At 45.1% G+C, this 10,655-nt stretch overlaps 1 protein-coding gene across 1 annotated transcript in view; it reads left to right on the plus strand.

The window, feature by feature from the left end:
* The window catches only part of LOC143299543 (uncharacterized), a 52,536-nt gene extending 45,909 nt beyond the window's left edge, over window positions 1–6,627 (plus strand). Inside the window, exon 4 of the mRNA XM_076612824.1 lies at window positions 6,413–6,627. Coding sequence (XP_076468939.1) covers window positions 6,413–6,438 — 26 coding nt within the window. The 3' untranslated portion in view covers window positions 6,439–6,627. The remainder of the gene's footprint in view (window positions 1–6,412) is intronic.
* The last annotated feature ends 4,028 nt before the right edge of the window (window positions 6,628–10,655 follow it).

A 10,655-nucleotide genomic window follows, 5' to 3' on the forward strand; every position in this document is an offset into this window, starting at 1 on the left:
TAAGGGCGATAGCCAGTCTTCTGACCAACCCTCCCTTTATAGCAACCACTTAAGTAGTGGGTCTGTCCCAAGCAGTGACCGAGATCACGACTAGAGCTTGTCCCCAGTGGTCTATACTATCCTTGCCAAATGCGGACACACTGTTGAATAGCCAGCTGAACTAACTGCCGCTCAGGACTCCGCAGTTACAGACTTGTTACTTCCTGCCCACTATGCATTCTGGCGGGGCAGCAGTGCACTACAGAGCCAGCTGTGATACTGATGCCGTCCAAGAGATCATGTCCCCCCCCCCCCCCTCCACCCCCTTCCCCTTCTTGTGCCCCCCGGGTCATTCCTTGAACGCTCTGACGGCCTTTGAGGTATTGGAGATAGCGTTCAAAGTTCACTGAGCAAAGGGGGTATTGATTGGTACTTCCTTCGCTTACAGTGACCACTGGGACTCTTATGCCCATCTCCTCTGCGCACCCTCCCCTTCTACCCGACAGCCATGGAATGCAAACGCGCGCGCACACACACACGCGCGCGCGCGCGCACACGCGCACACACACACACACACACACACACACACAAGATATAAGACAGGATTTTAATTAACCTGGGACCCCATTAGGGCAAAGAGGATTTCAGAAAACATTATAAAAGACACAGCTATATTTATCAGTACGTTTTGCATCAAAAGTATTTAAATTAAGGTTTAGCATTCCTTTATTATCTACGTGTTATCTAAGTGTTTACGCAACATTGCTAGTTTTAATGAATTTGCCCGGTCTTGAGAGAACTCTTTATGCCAGCAGAAAACAAGTTACAGAACGAGAATGCAGAGTTTACACATACACGCACGCGCGCACACTCGCACACACAGACGCGCGCGAGCACGTGTTCGATGATAAAATTACGCGTTCTAAGAGGATGTTGTTGGAATGACGCCTATGTAGTGCCAGAATTGTCGTGGTTGTGCCAAGAATTGAAAAACGATCTTTTTTTTTTTTTTCTTCTTTTTTTTCACGCTGATGTCTACCTGCTACTTTTCACGCACAAATGTTCCGAAACCCGATAGTGTTTTGTCACATACAATTCAGTCTGCCCCCCCCCCCCCTCCCTCCCACCCCTCCTCTTCATCCCACATGGCCATTCTTCGTATCGATTGAGCGGTTCAATAGTCCTCCCCCATCCCCTTTTCCATTGGTTCCGTCTGTCAGCCTGCCTGGCTGGGGGGCTGCCTCCTCTGATTAAACCCAGAACATTGTGATGCCGAATGACATTTTAATGGACCGACGTCCGAAAGCAATCTCTCTCTGTCTCTTTCTGTCTTTCTGTGTCTGTCTGTCTGTCTGTCTGTCTCTCTCCCTCTCTCTGTCTCTTCTTCCCCATCTTTCTGTCATAATTATTCATGCCAAAGGTATTGCTGATTCTCCCCCGTCAGTTGACGTGTGATGATTTCGTCAGAAGCCGCAAAACCTTTTTTGTTGTTGTTTTCTTTTCTTTTTTTTTTCTTTTTTTTTACGGTGCCTTGACGTCAGTTCGTAAGTCTCCACCGTTTCTGGCACTGTTGACTCTTGTGCCAGAAAACACTGCGATACCTTTGTCGCTTCATTTCTGCTTCCACAACCCTATCATTCTCTCTCTCTCTCTCTCTCTCTCTCTCTCTCTCTCTCTCTCTGTCTCTCTCTCACTCTCTTCATACAGTTCCGGAGGCAACGAATCTTATTCTGTAAGTTCATTTATCCCTAAGTATTCCGCCAGCCGACACTGATGCGGAGCCGGCAGGGGTTTGGGTTCACTCCTGTTTGGCTGGCTTCCCTCCAAATGGCCTGTGTTTGCTGTACATTCTGCCTGCAGAACCCAGCTTTCTGTGGCGTTCTCCTTCTGCCTGTCTCGTGCATCACCCTGTTTCTGCGTTATGTGATGTTGTTGTGGTTTGGCTCGATGTTTGTGTAGGATCATATGGATTTGGGTTCTCCTTTCTGCAGGTGTACATATGTTTTGGATGTGGGTGGTTTTCCTTTGTTATTGCCCTTTTTCTTTTCCTTTGAAAAAAATGTATGTAATAATGTCAGAGTAACCGAGTCATTGCTATCGGGGCGAGCTGTGTCTTATGTAATTTATTTCACCTGTGTTGGATAGGTTACAGCCTGTTTGCTTCCATACCCTCTCTTTTCTTTTCTTTTCTTCTTTAACTCACTCAGTACGGCCTGTCCTCTCTTCTCCTCTACACAGACCCCTCGGATGTCCGTCCAGTGGGTGTCTCAATGACCCAACCTTTAGCTTCCGTCGTCAGAATTGTGGTATTCTTTGTCAACATTCACGTCTTCAGTATAAGAGCCTTCCACTTGCAATATTTTGATGGTAGTAATTGGGGTGAAACGCTGTGAACGTCGTCTCTTTCGCCGTTCGTATGGAGAGAGTTAACTTTGTATAGTTGCTGTAAAGATATTTTGTGTCGTTAGTGTATGCGTGTGAGCTATTTGCCATAAGGAGCTAAATGGTTGGGATACTGTGTCATGAACTGTGTTTTGTGGGTTTGTCTTAGAGGGTTTTTTGTTGTTGTTGTTTTTTGTTTGTTTGTTTGTGAATGTGACAGTTTTGTATTGACGCGGTTGAGCGTTTGTATGGTTTGACAGTCCTGCTATGGCCCCGTGCGGTCGGCTGGACTATAAACAATAAGAATAAGTAGGCCTATGCGTGTGCGCCTGTTGTTTTACTGTCGGCGCTTATGTTATTGTCTCCCCCTGTTACCGGATTGACGATCCAGTCATTGAATTCTCGATGGCTTAATGTTGTGTTCTGGTGGCGATTTGTTTCTGTCGCTAATGGTGAGAACAGAGAGTAGAAAGAATCAGAATATCAAGAAACATTTATACGTGGTGGTTAAGCGTGCTGCTCTATAAAGATATTGTCATTCGGTTTCAGTTGTAGTAGTTCCATATTTGCACTTGTATTTCTTTTTATCACAACAGATTTCTCTGTGTGAAATTCGGGCTGCTCTCCCCAGTGACAGCGAGTCGCTACACTATAGCGCCACCCTATTTTTTGTATTTTTTCCTGCGTGCAGTTTTGTTTTTCCTATCGAAGTGGATTTTTCTGTAGAATTTTGCCAGGAACAACCCTTTTGTTGCTGTGGGTTCTTTTACGTGCGCTAAGTGCATGCTGCACACGGAACCTCGGTTTATCGTCTCATCCGAATGACTAGCGTCCAGACCACCGCTCCAGGTCTAGTGGAGGGGGAGAAAATATCGGCGGCTGAGCCGTGAATCAAACCAGCGCGCTCAGATTCTCTCGCTTCTTAGGCGGACGCGTTACCTCTAAGCCATCACTCCATAATTATATGAGCAGGGTTTTATTTCCGGTGTAAGTAGAGATGTGTTACTACCTGTAGTTTTCCCGTCTGTGTTATTGCGAACAGTTTGATAAAAAGGAGGAAAAGGAAAGAAATTGAAAGGCTTTGTTCATGCTTTCATCGTTCTGTTCTGTGCAACATCTCCTGTTACCGTCTGTTCTGTTTGTTTTTGCGCAGTTGCACGTGTGCAACAGTCCTTTCATTTCTAAGGGGGCTGGAGAAAGCAGAGGGGATCGTTAACAACAGTAATTTCTCATTTCAATAAATTATTCTTGTATTATGGATCCTAGTGCTCGTGCCATAATCCTTTCTGTCTGTCGCTGGCTTCAAAGGCTGCACAGCCTGGGTCACCTTACACTGTCCTCGCAGCCACTTCCGGTTAAATCAGCAGGAGGAGATAATTGGGTCCCGTCTTTTTGTGCCGAAACATTGACGCGATGAAAATGAATGTACTGCCCTTACAGCCACGCGGGATCAACATTTTAACCGTGACACGGTGCCGTCTGTATTTTATTCTACCGCTCCGTTTTGCAGTCATCACAGTGTCTGTCTGGATGTCTGATGCAAACATTGAATGATCACTGGGTGAATTAGACAATCATATTTCGCCGGTTTCGCTAGCGGGATATATATATATATTAATGTTAATGTTCTATAATGTCAGTTTATTTCACTGACGCTGCCCGAAAGGTGAGAAAGTGTAACACGCTGTTTCGTCACACTTTTGGGAGCATTGTTCTCTGCACGAATGCTAACATTGTTTGCCGGTGTTCACTGACCACTTAACCCCCTGTTTTACTTAAAACCTTCGAACTGTTACAACTAGAATCGCTAAACCAGTTGGTCTTTTGAACTGACCTGCTTTCTTTTCCGTCAGTGGGCCCTGCATGCTGATCTTCCAGCCCGTAACTGTTCATCTCCAGCCTGTAACGGATAGCTGTTAATGTTGTTGTAAAGTTGTGGTCCATCCACGAGTGATGATGTTCCCTTTTGCCCCGTAATGACCTCATCCCTTTTCCCACTCGGGTGTACGCGCCATCCACTCACACTCACGGAGCATTCACGGACACACACAAATGTCCCTGCAATATAATTTTCTTCTTTTTCCTCCTCTTTGGCTGTAGCTGTGAGCCAAGGAAGACGGAATGGGTGAGGGCCGGTCTCTGCTACCAACGCTTATCGATCTATCTGTGCCGGATGTAGGCTGCTACAAACCACAGCAGGGGTGTATTGCTTGTCTGGGTCGTCTCTTTATTTCATTTATTACTGTATTGTTGTTAGTATTTTGTTGTGGTCGATAAAATCATCTTTATTGTTATCTGTTGTTGTGGTTATTGTTGTTGTTGTTATATTTCCACGACCGTGCAGACACGTTATGTGGGTCGTTGGCTTGTTAACGATTTTGTCTGCTTGCACCTCTGTCGTGGTGATGATCATTTTTATGGCAGCTTTCCTTCTCCCATGTGTTCACATGGAAGTGATGGAGATGTGGGGGTGATCTGGAAGGCCTGGGGGCAGGAGGGGGGTTAATAAAGGGTTGTTTTTTTTCGCCATGAAATGTGGTCAACTGCGTCTGAAGAAGGCATTTTTTGTTGTCCATCAAAAATCAGCTTTTAAAAATTGCATTTTTTTCAACATATGTCTTTAAACTCCAGTTCACAAGAACTGAAAAAAAAGGGGTTACGATATTGAAGTCATGTGACGTGCATGTGTCTGCGTGTTCGCTCACAAACAGCCGTATGTATCTCACAAACTTCAAGACTGGGGTCTATCGCAGCATGATCCGATGGAAATGGTTTTTGAACCTCTGAAAAAATCCTTGGGACCCTGACTTTGCTTTAAGGTCACGAGACGCCGTTTGAACGACATGAGTGAAACCTGACTTGAACGTTCAGGTGCACGGCTGTGTTCTGGAAAAGCTCCGTTCTTTCTGGTTGATTCTGAGTCGGTGCCAAGCTCACCCACACCTGACTTTTGGTTTCACCCCTGTGGTTAGCCTTTACTCGGATGTCTACCTGTTGTTATTCTAATTCTTAAAAAAACAACAACAACAACAAAAAAAAAAAAAACTTTAAAAGAAGAAAAACAGGATATCGAGAAAGCTTTCGCATGTAGTTGAGGAATCTCAATAATGTCAGTTGACGAAGCAGGAGCTTACTGACCATTGTTCAAGGTCGAGTCATAAAGTTGCAGCTTTTCAAGAGCGCCGTCAAAGCTTTAGTTCAGCCCAAAACACACTGTGTGGACTTGGGGGGGGAATAAAAGCAGTCTGACACGGTTTGGTTGTCTTGTGCTTAACGCACGCACTGCAAAGAAAGAAAGACAGAGAGAGAGCAATAAATCAGCCAGGGTATGGATTTACAGAAAGATGGGTGGAGTGGGCTGACCAGGCCCAGGGGAGTGAAGCATTGGAGGTAGAAGAGAGCGAGGAAGCGGGTGGGGTGGGGGTGGGGAGGGTGGGGGGGTATTTGGGAAGAGTTGGAGCAGTGATCTACAAAACAAGAATGGCTTGACCATCTTTGTTCAGTTACACACACTTTTTTTTATTTATATATATATATATATATATAGTATGTTATGTATATGTTATGTATATGTATGTATATATATATACATGGCTGTATGTTAGTGTTGTTGTTGTAGTGCGGGATGTGGATTATATTATTTCCCATCAGGTGAGCGAATTGTGGACAGCAAGAGGCGTCGCTGGATAAGATTGTGTACCTTTGTTTATAGAAACGATCAGTTACCGTTTGGTCTGGTTTGATTTCCTCTTCCTGTCTTCCTTTTTTTTATTTGTTTTTTTTTCCTTTTGGTGTTACTTTGTTCTTTTCTCTACGTCTCTCATTTTCTTTTCTTTTTATTATTATTATTACATTTCTTTCTTCTTTTTTTTTTTTTTAAATGACAAGACTCTCTCTCCTTCAAGCAGTGCCTGATTACAGCTGCAGAGTAGATGCCGGCGGCGGCGTCTTGTGAAGAATGTGAATGTAGGGTTGTGATGGAGACAGGACTTTTTCTCCACGGTGTGTGTGTGTTCCTTGTGCTGTTTTCATGTTTCTCTCTGTCCCCCAGAAGAGGACGAGGAGGACGGGCATTAACAAGAGAGAGATGCGGCGGGTCAGCCACTGACACCACGTGCTGCTCCACACTCCTCCACACTCCTCCTCCATTCCTCCTCCTCCATTCCTCCTCCTCCTCCTGATGACTCCCTTCACTGTCACCCCCATCCTCCGCCCTCCATCTCCCCCCCCACCCCGGCACTCCTCGAGATGTGGAGTACAGGAGACCTCCCCAGCCCCCCCCCCACACACACCCCCACCACCCTCACCCTCTCATCCCTTTACCTTCATCCCCCCCCCCGGTCCTCCGCCCCCTCTGGCCCCCCTCCCTCCCTCCCTCCCTCCTTCTCCGGCCTGTTGTCATCGTGTTTCAGCGGACAGACAGACAGACAGACAAGAGTCGCATCCGTCGAGCATATCATCATCACCGCCCATTTCTTTCGTCTGGCACCGAGACAGGGCTTGGGTGTAGAGGAGGGGTGGAGAGAGCGGAGTTAGAGGTGTGCTGCAGACAATCCTCTGGCAGCGGAGAGAGAGAGAGAGAGAGATGGGTGTGTGTGGGTGTTGGGGGGGGGGGGGGGGTAGTGTTGGATAGATGTTTATTGAGGTTTGTTCGTGAGAAGGAGGGGAGGGATAAGATAGACAAAATAATATGCTTTTCTCGTGAAGAGGAGAGATAAGATAGATATATATTAGGCTTTATTCGTGAAGAGGGGGGTGGGGGGGATATAAGATATATGTCTGTTGGGTTTTGTTTGTGAAGAGAGAAGGGATAAGATACATGTATACTAGGCTTTGTTCGTGAAGACCAGAGGGATGGTATAGATATATTATTGTACTTTGTTCGTGAAGAGAGAAGGGATAAGATATATGTATACTGGGCTTTGTTTGTGAAGACCAGAGGGATAATATAGGTAGATATATCATTGTGCTTTGTTCGTTAAGAGAGAAGGGATAAGATATATGTACATGGGGCTTTGTTCGTGAAGACTAGAGGAATAATATAGATAGATATGTATTGTACTTTGTTCGTGAAGAGAGAAGGGATAAGATATATGTACATGGGGCTTTGTTCGTGAAGACTAGAGGGATAATATAGATAGATATGTATTGTACTTTGTTCGTGAAGAGAGAAGGGATAAGATAGATATATATTGTACTTTGTTCGTGAAGAGAGAAGGGATAAGATAGATATATATAAGATAGAGGGATGATGCACATAAATATCGGTGTTATTTCGTGAGGAGGGGCGTATGGATAAGGATGGTGTGGAGATGGACGGGTGAGGATGGAGGTTTAAAAAAGGGGGGGCTGGGTTGGGGAGATAGTCTGGACATATAACCACCACATGCCTTTACTCAGGAATACTCCCCCTCAAACCCCGCCCCCCCCCACCCTTTTTTAAAATTTTATTACTGATTATTCTTTTATTTTCTCTGTAGTCATTATTTATTGTTTAAATCTTTATGTTGGATGTACAGAGTTGCATATATATATATATATATATATATATATATATATATATATATATATATATGCAACTCCATATATCCAACACACACACACACACACACACACACACACACACACACACACACACACACATATATATATGTATATATATATATATATACATGTAAGCTCTTTATTTTTCTTGGTCAATTTTTTTTTTTTTTTTTGTGTGTGACAGATTTGTTTAGGAATGTAGAAGGGGAGATTAGTTCTACTGTTTAAAAGAGAATCGAAGTCTTGCCAGTTGCATGCGATTTTTTTTTTTTTTTTTTTTAAATCATCATCATTTTCCTTTTTATCTATTTATTTATATATTTATTTTATTCTGTTCATGCCAGTTGGTAGTGAGCAGGGAAAGGTCCTCAGTTTCAAAAAGTATCGTCGTCTGTCTGATTGCAACTTGCCCTCACGGCGAGGACAACGCTGAGATCTTCTTTTTTTTTTAAAGTGTGTGTGTGTGTGTGAGGGGGAGGGGGTATTGTGTGTGTGGGGGGGGTGGGGGGCTGGCGGGGGTGCGGCGGTGCTGTTTTTTGGGGTTGTTTTTTTTCCCCCCCCCTGTTGATTGTTTTGTGATGTTTGTGTGTGTGTGTTTTTGTTTTCTGTTCTTTTTCCTTTTTGTCATCCAAACTGATGGAGCCAGGCAGACGCCACTGGGACACACTGCCTTCTCTGGTGTTTCCCTCTCTATTTGTTGACGGGTTTTTTTTTTCTTTCTTTCTTTAAAAAAAAAAAAAAAAATAAAAACAACTTTTCTTGTCCAAAGGTGGCTGGCTATCGATCTCCCACCACTGTCCTCATTTCCCCTCCCCCCCCCCCCTCCACACACACACCCTGCCCCCGGGCCCCTCCCTAGATTTACAGACTGTTGTAATATAACAAATGCATACACAAGCATGTGCGTGCGCTTGTATGCAGAGATATGCAGGCGCGTGCACACGCGTGCGCGCGCGCGCACTTGCGTATGAAGGAAATCTGTGTGACAGTCATTTTGATGATCTAAGTTTTTATGAATGTCGTTCTTTTCTTCTGGGTTTTTTTGTTTGTTTGTTTTTGTTTTTTTTTCAAATGTTAGATGATGTGCTGTTCATGGTCAATATTTCTGATTGTGCTTTTCTTGTCCAAACTGTTGAGATATTGTGAAATATTGAAATGAATCAACAGCATCAGTGACACTCACGTGCATAAACATGAATGCACGCAAACACACACGCATGCGCTCACGCGCGCGCGCACACACATACACTGTCTCTCTCTGTCAGTCTGTCTGTCTCTCTTACACACACTCTCATACACACACACACACACACTCTCTCTCTCTCTCTCTCTCTTTCACTTACTCCCAGACACACACACACACACACACACACACACACACACACACACACACACACACACACACACACACACACACACACACCCGATGTCCAACATTGTTGAACCCTGTAACAAGCATTGCCTCCCCCACTAGTGGCCTGCATTGTGCACGGCTTTCAGTTTGGACACCCCTCCACCCCACCCCACCACTCTCTCTCCTCCTTCCTACCCATGCACCCTCCCCCCTCCCCCCCTTTACCCCCCAACCCCTCCTCTCCACCCCCCGCCCTCCTTCAACCCACTTCCATCTTCCGTTTGTTCCCGAGAGGGGGATGTAACTCCGGTTACTTAACAAAGTCTCACGAATCTTTACCCCCTCCTCACTCACCCAGCTGTCCTTCCGCAGCCTCCTCTCTCTCTCTCTCTCTCTCTCTCTCTCTCTCTCTCTCTCTCTCCCCTGCCTGTCAATTTAGCATCTTGCAGAAGCATCCACTGAAAGTAATATCTGTCCCCAGGCCAGTTCTTGGAAAAGCTTGTTGTTTGTTGTTGTTGTTGTTTTTATAACTCTGAAAATAACGATCAGTGTTGGCGTATTTTTCTTTTAAAAGTGGTTATTTGCCACCAAAAAATCTGTCATCATCAGCGTGATTATGAGAGCTGGGTACTGGGGGGGGGGGAGAGAGAGAGAGAGAGAGAGAGAGAGAGAGAGAGAGAGAGATCCCCGTAGGTGATTTGAAGACAATTTCGCAAGAGATAGGGAGACTAAATTCGTTTCCTGAAAATATTTTGGGAGGTTATGGGTGAGGAGGGGAAAAAAAAGAAGTAAATAAGTAATAAAGAGATGAACTCCTCTCTACATCTCTTCCTCTCTCTCTCTCTCTCTCTCTCTCTCTCTCTCTCTCTCTCTCTCTCTCTCTCTCTCTAACGCGCACATGTACTCGTGAAGAGAGTGAGAGAGAGAGAGAGAGAGAATCAATACTGTAGTCAGGAAATTTCAGGAAGGAAGAATGTGGGGGGCGGGCAGGACAGGGGTGTGTGTGCGTGGGGGGGGGGAGGGGGGGGGGGGGTGGAGGGCTGTGCAACAGAGTTATAGATTTTGCGTGGAATAAAGTTGGGCATGGCGCGACAAAGTGCTCCTTCGTCTCGGAATGACTTTCCCCCCTAATTCCCATGGCTACGATTTAGCCTACGTCTTCGTAAAGTGGTTGGCCGTTTGTGTCTTGGACAAGTCTTATTCTTTTCTTCCGGTATAGGCCGACAAGTTTTGGGAAAGGTCGGGTATTTGTGACTGTGCTGCAAAAGCAGAAAACGATTTTTGTTGTTGTTGGTATGTTCAAGATCTATCTAGTTTTCCAGTAATGTTTTGTAGACGATAGACACAGACATTACACGGCGGTTTCTCTGAAGACTTTGTTTCGTGATGTCCCTCC

The sequence above is a fragment of the Babylonia areolata genome, chromosome 25 (genome assembly GCF_041734735.1).
Source record: "Babylonia areolata isolate BAREFJ2019XMU chromosome 25, ASM4173473v1, whole genome shotgun sequence".
Taxonomy (NCBI): Eukaryota; Metazoa; Mollusca; class Gastropoda; order Neogastropoda; family Buccinidae; genus Babylonia; species Babylonia areolata.